The sequence below is a fragment of the Puma concolor genome, chromosome C1 (assembly GCF_028749965.1).
Source record: "Puma concolor isolate L17-30 chromosome C1, mPumCon1.1.hap2, whole genome shotgun sequence".
Lineage (NCBI taxonomy): Eukaryota > Metazoa > Chordata > Mammalia > Carnivora > Felidae > Puma > Puma concolor.
In genome coordinates this window covers 119,517,669-119,540,035 of record NC_141674.1, presented here as the reverse complement: position 1 = coordinate 119,540,035, position 22,367 = coordinate 119,517,669, and the positions used below count along the sequence as shown (strand labels likewise).

The following is a 22,367-nucleotide window of genomic DNA, read 5'->3' as shown; positions in this document are numbered from 1 at the left end:
GTGAGGACAGCTTGCTGGGGTTTGGTAAAGAAGCTTTCTTGGGGCGCCTGGGTGGCTCGGTCATTTAAGCGTCTGACTTCTGCTCAGGTCATGATCTCATGGTTCGTAAGTTCGAGCCCCGCGTCAGGCTGTCTGCTGTCATGCCAGAGCCTGCTTTGGATCCTCTGTCCCCCTCTGTCTCTGCCTCTCCCCCACTTGTGCACTCTCTCTGTCTCTCTCAAAAATAAATAAATTAACTTTAAACAAAATTAAAAGAAAAAAAAAGAAGAAGAAGAAGCTTTCTTGCTCTCAAGAAGGAGCCATAGGAACTTGGGCTATCCCTTCTCCTGGACAAGCAGGCACAGGGGAGTCTGTGGCTATCGTCACCAATGGCAGTCATCTTACATCGAGGGAGGTGCCAGCCTGGGGAAGGAACCATCAGGATAGCAGGGAGAGAAATGGAGAGAGCCCGGTCCTTGGGCAGCTTCTTAGTACCACTTTATAAGAGCCATGGAGGCTGTTCTCTGCAGCCCAGTTCCATGAGCCACATTCGTTTATTAGGCAAGTTGGAAATTTCTTTCTTGCAGCCCAAAGCATTCCTTTGAACTTCCATGCTGCCGCTCGTCATAAGAATGTTCCCTCTTCATTCTATGGATCTTACCAACGTGATACACATAAACTTCCTGTCCTCATGTAAGTCAGTGATAGAAATGGTAACCTGCAGGGATCAGAGCCCATCCACCACCCCCCCCCCTCGCCAAGACCATCTGTACCCACTGATCAATCTTTTTGGGTCTCGTTATTAAATTATCCCACTCTGGCCAGATCTGAAGACTTCATGTGTCTCCCCCAACTGGATAACAAGTTCTTCCCTTGGAGGGAAGAAACTTGAGCCTCCAACTTGGTCCCCCAATCAGTGTCTTTCATACAGAGGACTGACTGGCTAGAGAGAGGAGTCTCAGAAAAACTTGAGAAGTGGGCACGGTCTGTCTTCCAACCGCAGCCTTTCTCCCTTCACTCTGCCCTTTGCCCCCCACGCCTCTCTAACGTGACCCCACCCCATCCTCCAAGGGACAAACGTGCTTGCCCATCCGTATTCCCACTGGGGAGTTTAACCCATGGAAACTGCAAAAGCGCATCTCCTAGGGGAGGCATGCACCATTCCAGGGAGGCAGCAGAAGCTAGAGGAAGGAGCACAGGTTCTTTTTGGAACTGATTCAGTTTCACTCCTGCCTCCACTATTGTCTGAGTGTGTTCCTTAACCCCTCTGAGCCTCAGTGTCCTCTTCTGCAAAATGGAGAAAATAATGGATCCTTCTGAGGACTTAGTGTGATTGTATGTCAGGAAGCCGGCACAGAGTAGGTGTTCAGTACAATGCTAAACATTCACTGGGCACCTAGTAGGCGCCAGGCATTGTGCTGGGCACTGGGGGCCTGCAAATGAATAAGATTCTGATATGTCCCTGCCATATTCCCACATCTAGACCCATCCTTGGCTCACAGTAGGTGCTTAATAAATGTTAAGTGAATTAATGCCTCTGAAGAGCTCGCATTTTGGTGAGAGAAACGGATGCACATGGGCACATGCAGACGATTTCGTGTAACGTAGTAGGTAACGGTGGAACCAACTCAGCATATCAAGAGGGCCCTCCCTGGCGGTGGGGGTGGGGAGAAAGGGCTTTCTGGAGTTGACGGGCAGGAGTGAAGTCTTGGAGGATGTGTATGAATCAGGCAGGAAAAGTGAGGACAGAAGGGCTCTCTGAGACTCACAGACACTTTCCGGGAGGCCTCTGCAGCCCCCGAGGAAGCTCCGCCCACAGCTCAGCACCCCTCTCAAACCAGACCTGCCCCGCAGCAGCTGGGCTCTCTTCTTCCCGTCAGAGCCCGAGACTCCTGAGAGCGAACATTCACTGAACACTTCCTATGACCAGGCACCCTTCTCAGCACCTCCCTGGATGACCTCATTTGGTTCTCTTGACCAGTCTGTGAGGTCAGAACCATTATTAGCCCCATTTCCCTGATGGGGAAAGTGAGGCACAGAGAAGTTAAGTCCCCCGCACCCCCACCAAGGTCACCGTCAGGGTTAGACTCACCAGCCTGGCTCCAGGCACTTAGCCACCACGTTGGCGCTCTTTTGGTTTCCTGACTAAATCACCCTCGGTCTCGTGGCTGCGTGGGGCGGTTCACACTGTGCCACAGTCTCCATGAGCACCATCTCCAGACTGACAGACTAGGGCAGTGAGGCAGGCCCAACGAACCCCGGCTGATGAGTGGGAGGGGGTGGGTGGCAAGAGCAGCTCCCGGTCCCCTGGTCGTGGCCCTGGGCTGGCTCCACTCTGTCCTCTCCCAGGGGCTTCTCACCCTGCAGGCCCCCAGCCCGAGAAAGAGGGGCGCCCAGGCTTACCCGCTTCTCGTTGGATGAGTCGTTCACATTAACCCCACAGGCCAGGTCAGGCCTAGGGAAGGCTTCTGACCAGCCGTCCTCTGTGCAGTTTCGAAACACGGAGCCTGTGGGAGCCAAGCATCCTGCAGGTGAGCAGTGGGGACCGGAGGCAGACGGCCTGGTGTCTTGGGTCCCCTCTGCCACACCTTAGGGGCAGCCAGGCCCTGCCCTGTCACTCGGCCCCAGCTGATCCTTGAAGAAGACGTAAGAGTCAGGAAGGAGAGGTGGTGGGAAAGGAATGTAGGGAGATGGCCTCAGAAAGGGCGAAGACACAGATGTGTGTGTACATGTGAGAGAGACGGGCAGACCGGCTGACCCCTGATGCCTCGATCTACAAACCATGCCAGCTCTGAACACATACCCCGTCCAGCCTCCAGGCACCGCTGCCTTCCTCCCGGGGCCCTCACCGCCTCACCCGCCCACCCGTCCCTCTGTGCCAGGCCCAGGGTTTCACAGACAGGGGGACCTTATCACACAGGTCACAGTCCCCCACGGCCCCACTGACTCTCCTCCACCAGACCCCAGGCCCCTGCAGAACTTCCGGTCACGGCTCCCCAGCCCAGCTTGCTGCCCCCAGGCCCAGCCTCACTGGAGGGCTCTCTTAGGCCCCGTGGCCGTCCCCTCCCACCACACCCCTCACCTCCCCTTCCGGCTCCAATCTCAGCTCCAACATCCCTCAGAGCTCCAGGAGGGACCTCCCTTTCCCATCCTCCACCCCCACTGGCTGAGGAGCCACTGCTGGCTTTTGGAGGGTTTTCCCCAAACAGGGGGCTGTTCCCCCACCCCTGGGTGTTCACGGGAGATAAATAATAAGTCCTCGCGCTTTGAACTGGTAGGACACCAGTTCTCTTTCAGGGATTGTCATGTCCCATAGGACTCGAGGGGCCAAGTGTAGTGCTCGAGGACAGCAGTCCCAAGCGATGATACACCCCCCAACCAAAAAGCCACTGATCTCACTCCCTAATGATTGCGTATTTGCTCATTTACAAAGTCCTGTGCTCTACTATAGTAATACTACACATGATGATGACGACTGTGTGCCAGGCACTGTCCTAAGCTTGTGACAGGTAGCAGCTCATTTAACCCTAACGAGACTATGAACCAGGCAGTTACTTTTATAATAAAATATATCATAACGGGGCGCCTGGGTGGCGCAGTTGGTTAAGCGCCCGACTTCAGCCAGGTCACGATCTCGCGGTCCGTGAGTTCGAGCCCCGCGTCGGGCTCTGGGCTGATGGCTCAGAGCCTGGAGCCTGCTTCAGATTCTGTGTCTCCCTCTCTCTCTGCCCCTCCCCCGTTCATGCTCTGTCTCTCTCTGTCCCAAAAATAAATAAACGTTGAAAAAAAAAAATATATCATAACATGTAAATACTGTGCCCATTTTACAGTGGGGGAAACTGAGGCACTCAGTGGTTAAATAAGGTGCTTAAGATCACAGCAGAGGAAGTGAGGGAAGTGGGATTTGAACCCTGAGTCTCAGACCCTTACTCTTTTTTTTTTTCCAGTTTATTTTGAGAGAGCCAGAGACAGTGCAAGTGGGGGAGGGGCAGAGAGAGAGGGAGACAGAGAATCCCAAGCAGGCTCTACGCTGCCAGCGCGGGGCCCGATGCAGGGCTCGAACCCACGAAACCGTGAGATCATGACCTGGACTGAGACCAAGAGTTGGATGCTTAAACCGACTGAGCCATCCGGGCGCCCTTACTCTTAGCCACACACTATGTGCCGATCCCCTTTCCTTCTCCTGCGTATCCTGATCCCGGGTCCTGCCACCATCTAAAGGCTGGATCCCCCAAGAATCTGGCGTGGTTGGCAGGGACCCGGCCACTCCCAGAGTGAACTTTTCTCAGGCTCCGGGTGCTGCTCCCACGCCAAGGAAGTTCTGTTTCACATTTAACTTCACGTCCTGCTCCCCACACCTGCAAACCACCAGAGCGGCACCGAGGGAAACCTTCCAGGTAGCTGCTCCTCACGGGAGGGAAGGCCTTCTTGGTGGTCCAGCAACCAGGACAGGGCCAGCTCCGCATTTCTCTGCATCACTGCGGTCCTCCCGCAGAGCTCACTGTGCTTCCCTGCCTCGCCCAGCAGACGATGAGCTCCCGAGGGCTCCCGGTGCCGGCCCAGAGCCCCTGCTCATCCAGCGTTGGCTGGCTGCCTAGACAAGCAGCTGAGTGGAGAAGCAGCAGCCCCGGGCTAAGCTCCTCTGTGAGAGAACAGGGGGGTCTGCCCACAAGGAGCTTGTAGAGCAGGAGCCCGAAGACTGGGGAAGGGAAGCTGCCAGTCCAAGAAGGAGCTCCAGGAGGAGTTTCCCTCCATGGACTGACTAGCCCAGCTGCATCCTCTACTCTGGATGCCCAGGAGAGCCGGGTGCTGGTCCCTGGGTCCGGCTGCAGCGGGTGTGACAGGGGGCTGGTCACAGCCCTGGAGATAGGAGCCCTCACACGCCACCTGCTCTAATGGGTACCCTCTGGAGGGGCCTTAACCACCCCATTTGGGCCTCCCGTGCTCCTCAGGCCTCAGGGTCTGGACCACTGGCTCATAGGGTTCAGGGTCAAATGGGTTCCACTGAGCTGGAGAAATATGGCTGGCATTTCTAGAAGCGGCCACTATGCTAATTTACAGATTCCGATCTAATCCTCACAGCACCCAGTGAGGAAGGCGCTGCTGGCTTCCTTTACAGATACGAAAACCAAGGCCCGGAATTGGGCCACAGGGTCCAGCCAGGACATGACTCTTCACTGTGCCTCCCTCCCGCCTGGGCACTCTCCCTGCAGTCCCAGGGACAGCTTCCGGCGCCAGGAGACCACGCCCTCTGGACTCTGGGTATGCCCAGCCTATGAAGGAAGGCTCACGAGACCTGGAGCACGGGTTTCGAACTAGCCAGATCTGAGTCTGAAACCCAGCATCGCCTCTTGGTCATCTTGGGGTCACCTGGGTGCATGACTTCTCTGTGCCCTGCGGAGTAACCACCCCCTCTGCAGGACAGGGCAGGAAGCACGACAGCATATCAGAATTGCCCAGGCTGAGTACCTGCAAACACCGAGGCATGGCTCCCTTTTCCTTTTGGCCTTTCGCAAACAGACCAGGAGCGGTGGGGCTTGGAATCTCGGGATTTCGTAGGGGCTGGAAGATTTCTAGTTAAGTCAAGGAAGCTACAGGTTGTCAGACAGGAGAGAATGGTGGTCAGATTTAGGCTGGTTGGATGGGAAGTTGAACCACGAGAACACCCACTCCCTGGAGCCCAGAACAGGTTATCAGACAGCGTGTGCCTAGAGGCTGGGCCGGGCCGCCTGTGTTGAGCCCTTCTCACCGACCCAGGGGGATTCCCAAGACAGATGCTGGATGTGACCCAGGCCAGACGCCCAGCGTGGCTCACAAGGCAGTGCCCTTTACTGACGGGGCTCTTGGCAGAAACGCAGAGACAAGGGTTAGCCTCTCTCTGGAGTCCCTTCAACCCCACCCACTTCCCCTGGGTTTAATTCCTAATAGATAAGATCAGTGATTCCCATTTCAGACCAATGTGTACCTCCAGGGACCCTGAGGGCACGGTCAGGATTTTTGTGCATATACATATGTGCAGTTTGGGGAAAAGCCAGTCCAAAGTTTCATCCAATCCTCAAAAGGCTCCAGGACCCTAATCAGGTTAGGAACCTCTACTGCTTTAAGGCTCCAGTCCCAAGATAGAAGAGAAAGGCCAAGGTCTGACCCTGCCCGGGAAGTGTGTTTTTTAATGAGGCACTCTGGAAGACCAGTGTCCTATTAAGAATCAAAGGAATGCATCCTGGAGGGAACACTCTAGACCTTGGCACACACAGAAAAATATCTGGGGGCAGAGTCCAGCCTGCCATTTCTCCAGTCACACGGACAACCATCCTGTCTGGGCCCAGGTGGTGGGTGCCCTGAGAAAGAATTACTTTATTATTATTATTTTCTTCCGTCAGAAGGAAGGGTTGGACCAAAACACCAGACTGTCCTCATCGGGTGCTCCTCTCTGGGTTGGGTGGGTGAGCCCTGGAATCCTGTAGGACACCCCTAAGGGGAGCCTTCCCTCCTGAGAGGAGACCGGGGTGCTGGGATCTATGAGGAGTGAAGGTGGAGGTAGGAGATGGTTCTTGGTGACTGAGGCTGGCCTGGTCCCAACCTGTGCTCCTGGACTGGCCAATGCCCTGGGCCTGGGGCTGGGTGTGGCCCCGTGGTAGGGAGGTGGGGGAGGGGAGATGACATTGCCTCCCAACGTGTGGGTAACGCTTGGGGTGCAGGGTCCCTGTGGACAGGCGGACGGGTGGGTCCCGCGGCCCCACAGCGACACCATGTGTCATCAAGAGGAAACTGCAACAGAGGTAGGCGTAGGACCCCAGCTTCCTCCCCCACAGCGTGCAGACCTGAACTGTATTCCTGGGTGAACTCCGGTAGGTCTCGAGCAATGAAAGGGCTGGGGAGCCTGAAAGAGGAGTGAGAGGGCTACTAGTTAATGAGCCAGGCAGGGTTTCTAGCAATTGATTGGGAAGGATTTGGCCATGAGCACGGATCTGCCTGGCGCTCTGCGGGAAAGTAGGACCGGTGGTGTTGGGGGAGGCAGAGGCAACGCGGCTCTGGGAAGGCTGTGAAGGGAAGGCTGGGAAAGGAGGAGAGCTTCTAGTCCCTCCAACAGGAGAACTTGGTCAGTGAGGGAGGAGCACTGGACAGGGAGTCCAGGATCTGGTCCTAGCCTTACACCTGACCAGCGTTTACTCCAGGGCAGCCATGTGTGGATTAACCTCATGGGTCTTTCTAGAGTTCTGTGGGTCCCAGACACAGATGTGGAGGGGTCACGCTGGGAGTGGTCAAGCTGTTGGTAAGTTTCCTAGCATGTGTGTGCAGGTGGGGGGACTTGGGGGGATGGGCGGGAGGGCAAGAAGGGAGAAGAGAGGGAGAGAAAAGATAAAGGAAGGTATTTAAAGTTCATTTCCAAGCACGGCCTTAGGGACCTGTCTTGTTTATTCTCCCCATTTTACAGGCGAGAAAAATGAGGCCGAGAATGAGTAGCCTGGGCTCTGAGGCAGAGACTGATACCTGGCAGGACCACACTTTCCCATGTGTCTTGCAGTTAAATGTCACCACATGACTTAGCTCTGGCAGAGGCAATGTGGGCAGAAGCGGAGTCACGTTCAGGCCTGCTGCTAATCAGAACCACCCGTTTTGGGGGCTCCTGGGTGGCTCAGCCGGTTGAACGTCCGACTTCGGCTCAGGTCACGATCTCGCGGTTTGTGATTTCGAGCCCCGCGTCGGGCTCTGTGCTGACGGCTCGGAGCCTGGAGCCTGCTTCGGAATCTGTGTCTCCCTCTGTCTCTGCCCCTCCCCCGCTCGTGCTCTCTCTCTTTCTCTCTCTGTCTCTCAAAAATGAATAAATGTAAAAAAAAATATTTTTAGAAGCACCCGTTTTGGACTTTAGGCGAGGAAGGCACTGTGTGAACGAAGGCTTTGAGATTTGGGAGATCTGTCTGTGTCTGCAGCTGGCATCCAAGCAGTAAGCGGAGAGGGGGCTCAAACCTGGTCCCCCTACACTTCCTGTATGTTGGGTACCAATGAGGCTGAGAGGGACAGCCAGCTACCACAGTGTGCTCCCCGAATTTGTGTGTGTGTGTGCGCGCGTGTGCACGCGTGCACGCACGTGTGCACACATGCGTACTAGAGAATTACAGACTGAGGAATTCACACTCCTCTCCCACACCGCCCAGTCTTGGTTTCCATCCCTAGCTTTGGGATGCTGGTGGGTTTTTGTGTGAAATCATCTTTGTTGGTTCCTTCTTGTTAAGGGCCTCATTGGCCAGCTTTTCTTGCTGCAAACCAGTGAAGGGAGAAGGGCAGCAGGGCTGGGTCAGGCTTTAGACTTTAAATGACCTCATTGAGGCCAGGGGCCAAAGGCCATGAAGCGACCTTGCCTCCACCCAGCATCACCCCCACCACGGGGCCAGAGTCCCACCTTGACCATGCCCTTGAGGACAGGGCATAGTTTTGAAGTCCGAGAAATCTGGGTTTGAATCCTAGTTTCGCTGTCTTCTAGCTGTGAACCTTAAGCAAACTGCTGAGCCCCTATTTGTCCCTGTTATCTCCACTCTACTGGGTCACGTGGAGGAGAAAGGTCTGTGACTTGTAGGGGTGCTGTAATGATTGCATGAGCCCATGTGTTTAAAAATGCCTGGCACGTAGGGGAGCTTCAGCTAATGTTAGTCCCTGAATATCCCCTGTCTGAAACAGTCTACCTACTTCTCTGCCTCAAATTAAGAAAATCCTTGTAAACTGCAATTTTCCTCCCCAAGAGATCACCCAGGAGGCCAGGGGCTTTCAGGGAGGGCGTGGTTTATCAGCAGGGCCTGACAGAATGGACACATAGGAAGTAAATTTCTGGAAAGTCGGGTTGTGCCAGGGTGGGACCCAGATCCAGGAGCCAGAACAAGGCGTCTGGTTGCTTAGGGGACAGAAACGTCAAAGGGAGTGGGGGAGCCCATAAATGCAGGTGTGGGACAGAGAGAAGCAAACCCAGTCTCCTTCATCACTTTCTGATACAATGCTTCCTGGCCCCCTTCCTTGGGACCCCACGAGTGGAAACTGCCCCACACCCCCAGCAAGGCCTCCGATTCCCAACAAAGACCACCTGTCACCATTCCAGTCACTGCTTGTCCCTAGAGTTTCTGTGGCCTCCGGGCCAAGGCCCTACCCAGAGGGCCACCCACTGTCTCGCAGCCAAGACCCTCTGGCTGAGAGCTTACCGTTTCTGCCTGTGAGCATCCGGAGGAATTGTGGGCACCCCACTTCCACAGTCTGTCCCAGGGCAGAGGAGGGCCAACAGCTCATGTTGTCCCACAGCCCCTCGCAACCTGTGAAGAGAAACAGTAGCATTAGTCAGGGATGGAGCGGGGGCCAAGGGCCTTTTCCACCACCTTGTCACCATCCCCAACCCCCCTGCCTGCCAGGAGTTCCCATTGGGTCCTGACCCCTTGACATCAGGAACCAATGGTATGTAATGTGCTTTTATTTTATTTTTTTAATGTTTACTTTTTTTTGAGAAAGAAAGAGAGACAGAGTGCAAGCAGGGGAGGGGCAGAGAGAGAGGGAGGCACAGAATCCAAAACAGGCTCCAGGCTCTGAGCTGTCAGTACAGAGCCCAATGCGGGGCTCGAACTCACAAGCTGCGAGATCATGACCTGAGCCAAAGTCGGACACTTAACCGACTGAGCGACCCAGGCACCCCTAACATGCTTTTAATCTTTAATCTTTGACTCTGCCGTAAGTGCTCATGTTGAAGGCATGAAGGCAGGAAGGAACATACATTATCTTACATAAGCCTTCTAAGGGTTGGTGTGGATTTCTCTAGAGTGGAAGACGAAATACCTCTTGGCCTCAGTTTGCATTAAAGGACTCGACAGCCACGGGCCTCCATCCTGGCTGCACAGTAGAACCGTCTGCAGAGTTTTAAAAACATACAGATGGGGCCCTACACCCAGGGATCCTGATTTCATCGGTATTGGGAGGGGGCCAGGCATAATACTGTGTTAAAACCAGCTCCCGCACCATTCCCTGGCGTGCATCCCTTGGAAGCAGGCTTTTATCTGGGCACTGACTTCTAAATTCCATGTTAATGTCCTGGCCTTCCGGTCCTCTGCCTACCAGCTCTGGTTTGGTGCTAGTGGGAGGCAGTCACCGCATGCTTCACACACAGGAAGCACCCACAGCGTGCTCCAAGGCACCTGCCCTGTCCTGGTTTTATAAATGAAGCAATAAGCAGTGAAAAGAAGAAGGTTCCTGGAGTCACACAGCCCAGAAATGCAGGGGCCGGGAAGTGGCTGTTCCAGCCACACTGCTCGGTGCCACCTCACAGGCTCTGCCCACCTGCCCTGTCTCCTCAGGCACCAACCCCAGCTTCCTAGTCGAAGCCAGGCTCATGGAGCCAGGCTAGGGAAGCTGGAGAGAGGCCAGGAGTCGGGGGAGGCAGGGTGTGAGGCTGGGACAGGAGGGAAAGAGGGAGGATGCGGAGAGCTGGGCTGAGGGCGGATGGGGCTCTTCTCTTGCAGGAGGGCCAGCCCCCAGAGGGATTAGAGGGAGAGAGGAAGTGGGAGCCCTGCCCCCAGGAGGCCAGGCCTGAGGTCAGGATGCCTGGCTAGGGGCTCTGGAGGCAGAGAAGCCCCTGAAGTGACAGACAGCTGTGGCCCTGGGCAAGGGAGCTGGTGCAGAATGAGAGAGCGCGTGGACACAGAGGCAGGGCTCGAGCGGGGCTTGTGCAGGACAGTGGAAGCATGTGGAGACTGAGGACCAGGGTCTGTGTCATTCAAGGAATGTGGGAGATGAGCAGCCCCTTGGATGTCCCTGAACCTTCACCCCAACTCTCACAGCGAGCCCTGAAAGAGCCGCTGGAGCTCTCCATCTGAGACCCCCACCCAAAGCACCCAAGCAGGGTTCTATGGCCATCTAGGCAGCTAGTTGTCCAGATTCCAGCTGTGGGCGCTGCTCGCCCCTCCCCCCCTCGTTCCCACCCCACCCCATGACTCGGGCCTCCCCAGATGCCCCTGGGACAGCAACACGGTGCTGGGAAGGCCCTTAACAGATGTCCCACTGTGTCTGTCTACTCTGACTTTTTCCGGCATCTGGAGTCTGGGGGGTGAAGCTGACCCGGAACTCTCCGCGGCAGCAGGATGCCTCATTTATAATGAGACACATCTCTTGTAGTGGAAGCAGTTGGTGCACTTCCCAGCTGTGGAAAAATTCAGGGGCCTCTTTCCTCACTTTGGGAGAAATGGATTCAGGGCTGGAGCCGGCCAGGTCAGCCAGAGCATCGGCCCACACCTCCTGCCCCTGAAGCTGGACAACCCATGTGCAGCTGGCCAGACAGATGGGGAGGGAGCCAGGTCACCTGGCAGGCATCCTGCCCCGGGTCATGCTGCGCAGGGCCCACAGGGACACTGCCCTGGTGCTGGCAGAAGGCGGCGGGGAAGTGACTGGTGGTAAGGTGGGAGCCGGCTCCCCTGAGGGTGTCTGGGGTCCCCCTGACAGCTGGGTCTCTGTCACGCCCTTCATATCAACCCTGCAGAGCGAAAAGGCTGGGGAAGGGGCCAGCCAGGCTGGCACCGGGCACGTTTCAGACATCGTGCACCCCGTATGGATTGGGTAACGTCGCTGCCCCACAGCAGGGATGATAGAGACGTGGGACGCAAGCTCCAAGAGGCAAAGGGACATGTGTGGGGGAACAGAGCTGCCACTGGTGGAGCTGGGATCCCACCCTCCCGGCTGACCCTGATGCTACTTTCCCGTGGCATTGCTCGTGTCTGGAGCACTGTGACACAGCTGTGACACGGCCACGCTCTCTCCCAGCTTCAGCCTCGCCGTCTGGGGACAGACCCAGTGCTCCCAGTGCAGGAAGCACATCCTCGCTGGCACGCTCTTTTAGCTGGTGCATGGTCGGATGCTTTTCATTTCCATAGCTCCACATTTTTTTTTTTTTTTTTAGAAAGAATTTAACATGGGTTAAAAAGTGATTTTACAGCTATTATTGTTTAGGATGGGGCTAAGTTAAAAAATAACAGTCAACTGAAAGAAAAGGGAGGCCTCGCACACTGCTGGCAGGAACGTAAACTGGTACGGCCACCATTGGAAAACAGTATGGAGGTTCCTCAAAAAATAAAAGTAGGACTACCATTGATCTTGCAATCCCACTTCTGGGTATACAGCCAAAGGGAATGAAATCAGGATCCCAAAGAGATATCTGACCCATGTTTCACTATTCATTGTTTCACTATTTACAATACCCACTGTGTGGAAACAACCTAGGTGTCCATCACATGATGGATGGATAAGGAAAATTACAGTGAGATGTTATTCAGCCTTAAAAAAGAAAGAAATCAGGGGCGCCTGGGTGGCTCAGTCGGTCAGGCGGCCGACGTCAGCTCAGGTCATGATCTCGCGGTCCGTGAGTTCGAGCTCCGCATCGGGCTCTGGGCTGACAGCTTGGAGCCTGGAACCTGCTTCAGATTCTGTGTCTCCCTCTCTCTCTGGCCCTCCCCCGTTTGCGCTCTGGCTCTCTCTGTCTTTCAAAAATACATAAATGTTAAAAAAAAGTTTAAAAAAAATAAGAAAAAAAAAAAGACATCCATGTTGTGACAACATGGATGAATTTGGAGGACACTATGCTGAATGAACTAAGCCAGACACAGACGGATACATGCCGCGTGACCTCCCTCATGTGGAGTCTGCAAGATTCGAGCTCACAGAAGCAGGACGTAGAATGGTCATCGGGAGCTGAGGTTGGAAAAACGGGGAGAGGTTAGTCAAAGGGCACAAAGCCTCATATGAAGGATGAGTAAGTCTAAGATCTAATGTACAGCATGCTGGGGAAAAAAAAAAGTCAATCGATTTAAAGAGAAAAGATGAAGGAAACCAGTACAGGTTGTGCATGGCTGCAGCTGGGCTCAAGGGACTGTGGCCAGGCGAGCAGGGTGGTTCTGTGTGGCCTCCTGACTGCTGGCAGGGACCTCCCTTGCTTGCACTGTTCCAGGGTGTGAGTGGAGGGCCTCACATCCCACTTCCCACCAGGCTCCTGCTCTGAGGTGGGGGCGGGGAGGCCTGCACAGGTGGAGCATGGATGGGAGGGAGGGAGGGTGTCTTGGCACTAGGTTCCTTCTGGAGTTCTGGTGGGGAAGGGACAAAGCCTGGGTAGTTTTAAATCTTGAGCCCCAGCACTTGCTTCCTCAGTTGGAGGTGAGGGGCCGTCCAATGAGATAAAAAAGATTGGTGGAGCTTGGTAAATGGGGGCTCATGTTACTGAGCCAGTAGGCAAGGCTCACTGCCTCTGGAAAGGCAGGGCTCAAATGCACACAAATTAGCTGCCGCCTGGGCCAGCAGGGCCCGGGGCAGGTGACGGGCGAACCTCGCAGCCCTCCACCATCTCTGATTGGTCACTGTCGCCACTGACTGCCCGGCTGGAGGGATGGGGTGGAAGGTTGGGGAAGCTCAAGTGGGGAGACAAGAAAAAACAATGTTGGGCCACAAGTGCCATCTGGGGGAGCAGGGGGGGCCTGCTGAGCCATGGCCCCAGAGGACAGCACAGGATCCTGAGTTGAAGTGGTGTTGTGGTGGAGACAGAGCTAGCTTTGGACCCAAATCTACCTTGGGCATGCCAGTTACCTCTGCGGGCCTCAGTTTCCTCATCTATAAAATGGGCATAGTAACATACCCGGGGATTTTGGTGTGGATTAAATGATTTGTGTGCAGGAGAATATTTTCTGATCTATTCATCTCCATTCTGGTTTTTCTCCCCGCCTGTTTTGGTCCCTCCTCCTCAGACTACTGGTTCACATTCTCAGAGGTGGTCAGGAAAACTTACAATCTTCCTAGCTTGGGGTTTCAAAGGCCCTGGGGTATAGAGGGAGGGGAGCAGGAGGAGGTGGACAAGAATTCTGGTGTAAACAAAATGCTTGGGAGAAAACAGAAAAGGAGCGAGACCTCCCTCAGACTTGGGAGGTAAGCAGGGCAAGCGATGAGCAGGACAGATAAGGTTCCAGAAAGAGGCAGGGGTACCCTGCTGCCCACCAGGCCTGGATGGTGGGATAGCCCACAGGATAAATGGCTGTGGGGACATGTCTAGAGCAGGACCACAGACAGCCTCGCGGCGCCCATGCCTCCCCACGAAACACAGAGGTCTGTCGGCCACCACTCCGTAGAGCTCAAGACCACACGGGCTCCCCCAGGTACCCCAGCACCATGTGAATCTCTGAAACCCTGGGCAAGTTGAGGAAGATCCAGAAAATATCAAGGCTGAGGTTTCTCCACCCCAGGAGAATGGAGTCAGAATTAAACTTACGAAACTGAGGAAATTCTATTTTGCCCACTGGAGCTGACGGACAGAGATTGGTCTCCTTTACTCTTGTGAAGCCCCCGGCACCGCGCCAGGCCCAGAGCTCCCTCTGTCCTGCCATCCTGGTCCCGCCGTCCTCCCCCACCCCCTGCCCCCATAGGAGAGTGGCCCCAGAGGCAGGTCTGGCGATGGGGAGGGGCTGGAATACAGGCCCAGGTGACTGGAGAGGGCAGGACAGCCTGTGGCATGTCTAAACCCCCATCCGGCCCGGTGCCTGGAATACAGCCCGGCCCTCTGCAAACTGCCCGTCTGCCCTGCGTCCCACCAGACAGGAGCATCAATCTTCCAGTCCTTGATTTATTTATAAATGAGCTCAGATGGCCTGACGATAACCTGGGAGCCTTTCGGGAGCCACGTGTCCGGTTGTGGGGCCACAGGGCCAAGATCAAGCCAGGCTGCCCAGGGCCATGCTGACTCCGGCAGTGGGTCTGCCGTCCCTCCACGCCCCGCCCCCGGCTGCTCACTGTGCAGGCTAATGGAGGTCAAAACGGAATCCAAGGTCCCCCTCACCTTGCCCTTCTGGTCGTCCCCTGGCTTCTCCTTGTGCAGGGTTAACTCTTTCCGCCTACAGCTGCCATATTCATCTCCCAGGTGCCTCCAGACCCTGCTTCCCACCATTCACCCTCTTGCCTCCCCAAGAGCCCTTGGTGGTTCAGGCTTCCTCCTGTCTCCTTTTGCCTTTCTTAGCTACCCTGGCCTCATCCCTAGGCCATCCAAGGGGCAACTCGGTGAGGTTTCCCTGGCTTTGCTAACTAGCTGATCTATAGTACTTAGGTCATGAAAGGTGTTGCCCTCCTGGTGATGGCTGGACCACACACAGAAGTGGTCAGGATGGGGTCAGAGGGACTGAAGTCCCAGGTGGCAAGGGCGTTTCAAAGCACAGCACAGGAGGAGCAGCTAGATAGTCGGGGGGAGGGGGCAGTGGTTCTCTTTAAACCACGAAGCACAAGCTGTTCCACGGGATAAACTGTGTTGGGAGTAGTGAGTTTCCCACCACTAAAAGTATTCAAGCAGACAGAGGCACGGAATTAGCCGATGGGGATATGCTTCAGACGTTGCATGGAGGCTGCACTTCAGCTTCGAGCCTGAAGCTGAAGGCTGATTTCCTGGAGCAGGCTGGCGTCTCCCCCTCCAGGAGGCCAGCTGGAGACGAGCTTCTTTTTTTTTTTTTTTTTAATTTTTTTTTCAACGTTTTTTATTTATTTTGGGGACAGAGAGAGACAGAGCATGAACGGGGGAGGGGCAGAGAGAGAGGGAGACACAGAATCGGAAACAGGCTCCAGGCTCTGAGCCATCAGCCCAGAGCCCGATGCGGGGCTCGAACTCACGGACCGTGAGATCGTGACCTGGCTGAAGTCGGACGCTTAACCGACTGCGCCACCCAGGCGTCCCTGGAGATGAGCTTCTGAGCACTGTATGCTGAGCCCTTTCCCTCCCAGGCACTGTGCAAACTGTACCCTGCCTCACAAAATCCCCCTCCCCTGGCTGAAAGCTCTTCATTTCAAGCCACTTCTCACACTAATTAAAGATTAATTGGCATCAACAGTCTGTCTTTTTTGTTTCTAATTTCTAATTTTTTTTTTTAATGTCTCTTTGTTTTTGAGAGAGAGGGCACAAGTGAAGGACAGGCAGAGAGAGGGGACAGAGGATCCAAAACAGGCTCCGTGCCAACAGCATCAAGCCTGATGCAGGGCTGGAACCCACAAACCAGGAAATTATGACCTGAGTTCAGCCAACTGAGCCACCCAGGAGACCCTCTTTTTTTTTTTTTTTTTAAGTTTAGTCATTTATTGTTTTTGAGAGAGAGCGAGCGTGTGCCCGCAAGCTGGAGAGGGGCAGAGAAAGAAGGAGAAAGAGAAAATCCCAAGCAGGCTTTGCACTGTCAGGCAGAGCCTGCTGCGGGGCTCGAACTCACGAACCACGAGATCATGACCTGAGCCAAAGTTAGACGCTTAACCGCTTAACCGTGTGAGCCACCCAGGCACCCCCACTGATTTCTAAATCCCTTCTTGGGAGGGTGAGGACATTACTCATTCACAGCTCAGTCCGGAATGCAAACTAGAAAATCTTCAGGATTTAGAGTCAAACATTTGGGCTGAGAGTCCTGTTTCAGATCTGGGTGATCCTGAGCCTCTCAGACCCTCAATTTCCTCATCTGTAAAATGGGGTCAATAATGGTGCTTACAGTACAGGTTGAAAATTAAAAAAAAATAATAATAATAAAAATAAAAAGACTGAAATGTTACACAAACATATGCTTGTTTCTGAAAAATGAGCCAAGATCATTGTGCCAAGGAAAGAATGGGGGGAGGTGAGCTGTGGGCAGGGTGGGTGTTTGGCTGTGGAAAACCATCAGGAGCCAGGAATGTTTGTGAGAGAAAATCGCATTAAAAGCCAGCATGTGTAAGACACTGATACATGCTATAGTGTGAATGAACTTGGAAGAAGGCGGACACAAAAGGTCACATACTGTATGATTCCATTTAGAAATCCAGGGTCAGCAAATCCATAGAGACAGAAAACAGATTGGTGGTTGCCAGGGGCAGGGGAGGGGGGCAGTGAGGACTGACTTACAGGTCATGAGGTGTTAGTTGGGGACGATGAAAACATTTTGGAACTAGAGGGGGGCTGGCTGCACAGCTTTGTGAATGTACCGAATGCCATGGAATTGTTCACTGTATGATGGTTAAGTTCTTCTGTGAATTTCACCTCATTGCCCCCTTACCCCCAGCGGCCCCTCCCACCCCACCCCACCCCTTGAAAAGAAGTCAGCCTGTTCCCTCCTGCCCATGTTCTTCAGGATTGGGCAACCAGCTAGCAGAGGCAAGCTGGGAAAAAGGGAATGACCCACTCTGAAGGCGAGGACACTAAGGCCCAGAGAGGATTAGTGTCTTGCTCAAGGTCACCCAGCCCCTAAGTGACAGAGGAATGCACATGCCCAGGTCTTTCTGATTGCCAAGCCCACACCTTTCCTGCCACCACACTGACTCTCTGGAACATTCTTCCCTGTGAAGAGCCAAAGCTCTTCCACCAGCCAACTCTGAGGAGGTATCAGCTTCTGTAAACAGAGCAATAAATAGCCCAGTAGAGCAGTCCATGCAGCTATTAGGGTGACCCTGAAACGTTCCCACAAAATGCTGGGAAGGCCTTGGCCACCTAACCCGGAATAGCTGAAGAGTTAATTTTTTATTTGTGATAAGTGTGCCGGGCTCACTGACAACTCCGTGAGTGGCATTTCCTGCGACTCGTCTGGCGATCAAACATTAACCTCCTCCCCAGGGAGGACTGGGCAGCTTAACCATTAACCTCGTGCCCCCAACAGAGAGTCCACCAGCCCCTCCTGCTTCGGGCGCCAAGGGACGGAATTCCCGTGGGCCTGTGGGTCTGGGTGGCCTGGTGGGGACGTGGACAGTCTTCAGAGCAGGGCTGGGCCCGCGTGTAGGCCCTGTGCCTGTGTGTTTCTGATACGGACACCCACGCCCGACAGCTCGCCCCCACCTTTGCTGTTTCTGTCTTCCTCTCCCTCCGTCTTTGAGGGAGTTCTTCCCCCTTGGCCACACATTCGTTCCAAACAGAGATGAGTGACCCCGCGTTCTCAGTCTCTCAGCAGAGCAGACCTGAAGACTTTCCCGCAGGTCAAGTGCTCAGACATCCCCGGTCTCGAGGGCTCTTACACCAGGCTTGCAAAGCCACAGACTCCTTAGACTGGAGGTGATGGCAGTGGTGGGGAGGGGGCTGGGGGGGAGGAGCCTGGCCGCCTTCTCACTCACCGGCCAGGCCTTGCCAAACAGTCTCAAATACTGCAAATCCGACGCAGCCTTTTTCTCCCATGAGGCGAGTGAGGTCCAGACAAGGTGTATTCAGGGCCTCACCCACGTCTCCCCAGGGAGTTAGAGGCGGAACGAGGGCAGGAGTCCCTAGTGAGCTTTCTCGGACCTGGATACGCAATGAGGACCCCACGAGAGCCTTCGGGAGGAAAGATGACCAGATCTGCTCCAGACGAGTCAGCCCAGAACCTGAGTGGGGGCACTCTTACAACCTCCCCAAGCACTGGGAGCGTGAGGCCGGCGTCCGCAGGGTGACTGGGTGGGGAACCTCCCGGGGCGAGGCTGAGCACGCAGGGGGACAGAGGGCCCGGTGGAGGCTGCCCATCCATGGCAGAGGCCAGCCTGTCCGCACGGAGCAACCGGGCCAGGAAAGAAGCTCCCCGCGACAACGAGATCCCTGCCTTCGCGTCCTGCCAACAGGGCCATGAGGTCATAAGATTATATCCCCATTTGCAAATGGGCAAGTTGAGGGGTGCCTGGGTGGCTCAGTCGGTTCAGCGTCTGACTCTTGGTTTCGGCTCAGGTGGTGATCTCAGGGTTCGTGAGCAGGAGGCCCGAGTTAGGCTCTGTGCCCACGGCGTGGAGCCTGCTTGGGATTTTCCCTCCCTCCCTCTCTCTCTGCCCCTCCCCCACTGGCACTGTGTCTCTGTCTCTCTCAAAATAAATAAATAAACTTAAAAAAAAAATTTTTTTTAACATTTATTTATTTTAGAAACAGAGACAGAGCATGAACAGGGGAGGGTCAGAGAGAGAGGGAGACACAGAATCTGAAACAGGCTCCAGGCTCTGAGCCGTCAGCCCAGAGCCCGACGTGGGGCTCGAACCCACGGACCGCGAGATCATGACCTGAGCCGAAGTCGGACGCTTAACCGACTGAGCCACCCAGGCGCCCCCCCAAAATTTTTTTTAATAAAAAAATAACTAACATGGGTAAGTTGAGGTGCTCCTGGGTGGCTCAGTCGGTTCAGCACTCTTGGTTTCGGCTCAGGTCGCGATCCCACAGTTTGTGTGTTCGAGCCCTGCATCAGGTGACACGAGCCCTGCTTCGGGTGAGTCCCCCTTCTTTCTCTCTCCCTTTCTCTCTTTCTGTCTCTGCCCCTCGTGCAATTCTCTCTCCCTTTCTCTCTGCCCCTCGCTCACTTGTACCCTCACTCTCTCTCTAAAAAAAATTAATATTTTATTTCTTTTATAAAAATAGAAGAAAATGCGCACGTTGAGGAGCGGATGAGCCCCCCCTTGCCCAAGATCACAGAGAGGAAGCAACAGCACTGACACCTTGGCTGGCTCCATCTGTCCCCCAGCCTGGCACTCACGCCCCGCCCCCCCCCCCCCAGCCGCCCCGCCCCGTGCTAAGCCCACAGCCAACCACCTCCTCCCACTGTTACAGGAGCAGATCTGCGCTTGCAGTGTGGAAGCCGACAGGAACACTGGGACACCCAGAATGTCAAGCAGGGGGCCCAGCCAGTGGGGTGGGTCACTCAGGGCCTCAGTGGGGCTGGCAGAGCAGCGGATTGCTTCTTATAGGAGGCCCTAGGAGGACAAAGGGCTCAACCTCTCTGCCGCCAGGTCAGGCTCCAGAGAGCACCCCTGCATGAGCAGCATGGGCTACACTGCTCACCTCAGCTAGTGTGTGACAAGCTGGGCAAGGTGGGGGCCATCCACGTCCCCTGTGGGGTCCTTAGAACTCCAAAGGCTCTGTCTCATCTCCCACTGTTTCCTCCGGGCCAGCTCTTTTGTTTTCTCCTCTCTCTCTGCTCTCAGCCAAGTATCTGCACTCACTCATTCACTCAGTAAGTCAGTCAACAAACACACAATGAGTACCCGATCTGTGCAAGCCCTGTGCCACGCACCAGGGAAAGGGCAAGGTGCCGCAGGGGAGAGGAGCAGAGGGTCCTGCAGGACTCAGGGTGGCAGCAGAAATTGTTCCTGGAAGAGTCTAAAAAGCAGAGTGGTTGGCCGAGTGAAGAAGAGGGAATGGTGGTGTAGCAGAGGGATCAGCATGTGCAAAGGCCTGGAGGCACAGAGAAACCCACATAGTCACATAGTCATGAAGTTGTAAGCAATTTGGTTGAGCCAAGAGGACATGTTTGGAGTGGAGGCCGGGACAAGGGCCAAGTCAGGAGCTGGACCTTATCCTGGGATGAAGAGCAGTGGGACATTTTAAACACATCAGATGCTGACTTTTCAAATAAGTGTTCCTTACTTGTCAGCATGAGCTGAAGCTCACCATATCTCTCCCAAAGGCCTAGCATCTCTAGACTGTATGTCTCAGAGCTGAATGAAAAGCCCATGCCCTGTCATTGGAATTTTAGGCATTCACACTGGGGACAAGCAGGCAGACCTTGTTTCCTGCTGTTCCAAACAGTTTCTAGGGTAGCAGGAGGGTTTGGGAAATCAGGAGACTCAGGCTCAGTGGTGCCCCCCAGTGAGCAGCGCAAGACCATAGTCTGCCTCCCCACAAGCAGCTTTCATAGCCAGCAGAGAGGATGGAAAGGCTGGAACTATGGGAGAGGGTCATCCTGACCCTGTCCCTCAGGCAGAGGGTGGGCGAATCGGTTACAGCACATTGCAACATCCAGACCGCTTGGCCCCCGCTGCCCACGACTCCTTGAATCTTCCTCCTGCCTCTGGCTGCCCCCGACGATGCACACTGGCAATCTTGAGGTCCACTCCTGGGCACCTCTTCTCCTCTCTCACACCCTCACCTTGCATAACCTCAGCCCCTTTGTCACCTGTGCAGAGGGGTTCCCCAGCCCTGGCCCCTCCTCCGAAGTCTCAGCTCTGCACAGCTGACACTCACCTCCTGATCTTTGTCTCTACTGCTCAGAATCCCTGGTCTTCCTTTGCCCCATCTTCCCGCTGCTCAGAAGGAACATTTGGGGGTTATCCTGGACATGCACTGTCCCACCTTGCCCCTGAGCAAAGTCACCCCCACGTCCCGTCTGGGTTACCATCTACACTGGTCTTACATGCGGCTGCTCCTTTCCACCTCCACCTCCCTCGGGAGAAGACCTTGCTCTCCTATCTATCTCTTTGGTCTACCTCTCCTGCACACAATAACCTCATTGTCTTTCTTCCCTTTTTTTAAAATTTATTTATTTATTTTGAGAGAGAGTGTGTGTGTGAGTTGGGGAGGGGCTGAGAGAGGGCGAAAGAGAAAACCCTAAGCAGACTCCGCGCTGTCAGTGTGGAGCCCAGCGTGGGTCTTGAACCCACCAACGGTGAGGTCGTGTCCTGAGCCGAAGTCAGAGGCTTAACCGACTCAGCCACCCAGACGCCCCCCCAACCTCACTTTCAAATGCTAGCCCCTGGATCCCTTTGCCTGAAGGCTTTCTCCAGTTGCTGGAGCCCACTTTTCCCCCAAGGACAGCAGGCAAAGGGAAATGCGGGGGAATCCATGCACCCTCCCCAGAAACAGCCCAGGTTCTGACTGACGGGGCGTTGGTGGATAAATATCCCAGATCCTCTGCTACTTTGAGGTGTGTATTCTGTGCTGGCTCCTAAAATGCCCCCAAGGGGACTCCAAGTGATAAAGCTGCCAACCCCGCCCCAGCATGAACTGCCAGTTATCACCATTGAAAGGCATTCTGATTCCCTGTCCTGTTTGCAAGGCACTACACCCCTTCCTTACTCTGTCCACCCCGTCCCTCAGTACCTAGTGGTAGCCAAGAGCGCCAACTTGAACCCCTTAGGAAAAGATGGGAAACTGTCTTCAGGTGAGCCGTGCATACAAAGTATCTGTTAAAGTTCTAGCCGTTCTGGGGCGCCTGAGTGGCTCAGTCAGTTAAGCATCCGACTCTTAGTTTCTGCTCAGGTCATGATCTCATGGTTCATGAGATCCAGCCCCATGTTGGGCTCCGCATGGACAGCACAGAGCCTGCTTGAGATCCTCTCCCCCTCCCCCTCTCTCTCTCTGCCCTCCCCCAAGAGAAGGCACGCGCACATGCGGGCGCTCACTCTCTCTCAAAATAAATAAATAAATAAATAAATAAATAAACAAACAAACAAACATAAAAAAAAAAAAGGACGAAGGTGGACATCATATACAAAGATGAACTCAAAAAGGACCAAGGACCTAAATGTAAGAGCTAAAACTATACACAAATCTTAGGATAAAACATATGGGAAAAGCTTCCTGAGATTAAATTTAGCAATCATTTGTTGGATATGACATCAAAAACACAGGCAACAAAAGTAAAAACTAGATGCAGCCAACTATATCAAACCTAAAAACTTCT

The 22,367-nt window shown here is 54.5% G+C and overlaps 1 protein-coding gene across 3 annotated transcripts in view; it reads right to left on the bottom strand.

Moving 5' to 3' along the window:
• The window catches only part of SCTR (secretin receptor), a 77,664-nt gene that overhangs the window by 27,760 nt on the left and 27,537 nt on the right, over positions 1 to 22,367 (bottom strand). For all 3 annotated transcript variants that reach the window (XR_015255164.1, XM_086718416.1, XM_086718417.1), the window contains exons 3-4: positions 9,168 to 9,275; positions 2,383 to 2,486 (exon numbers count right to left, since the gene is read on the bottom strand). Coding sequence is in view for 2 of the 3 variants with exons in the window: in XM_086718416.1 (XP_086574542.1) it covers positions 2,383 to 2,486; positions 9,168 to 9,275 (212 nt within the window). In the remaining variant the exon portion in view is untranslated. The remainder of the gene's footprint in view (positions 1 to 2,382; positions 2,487 to 9,167; positions 9,276 to 22,367) is intronic.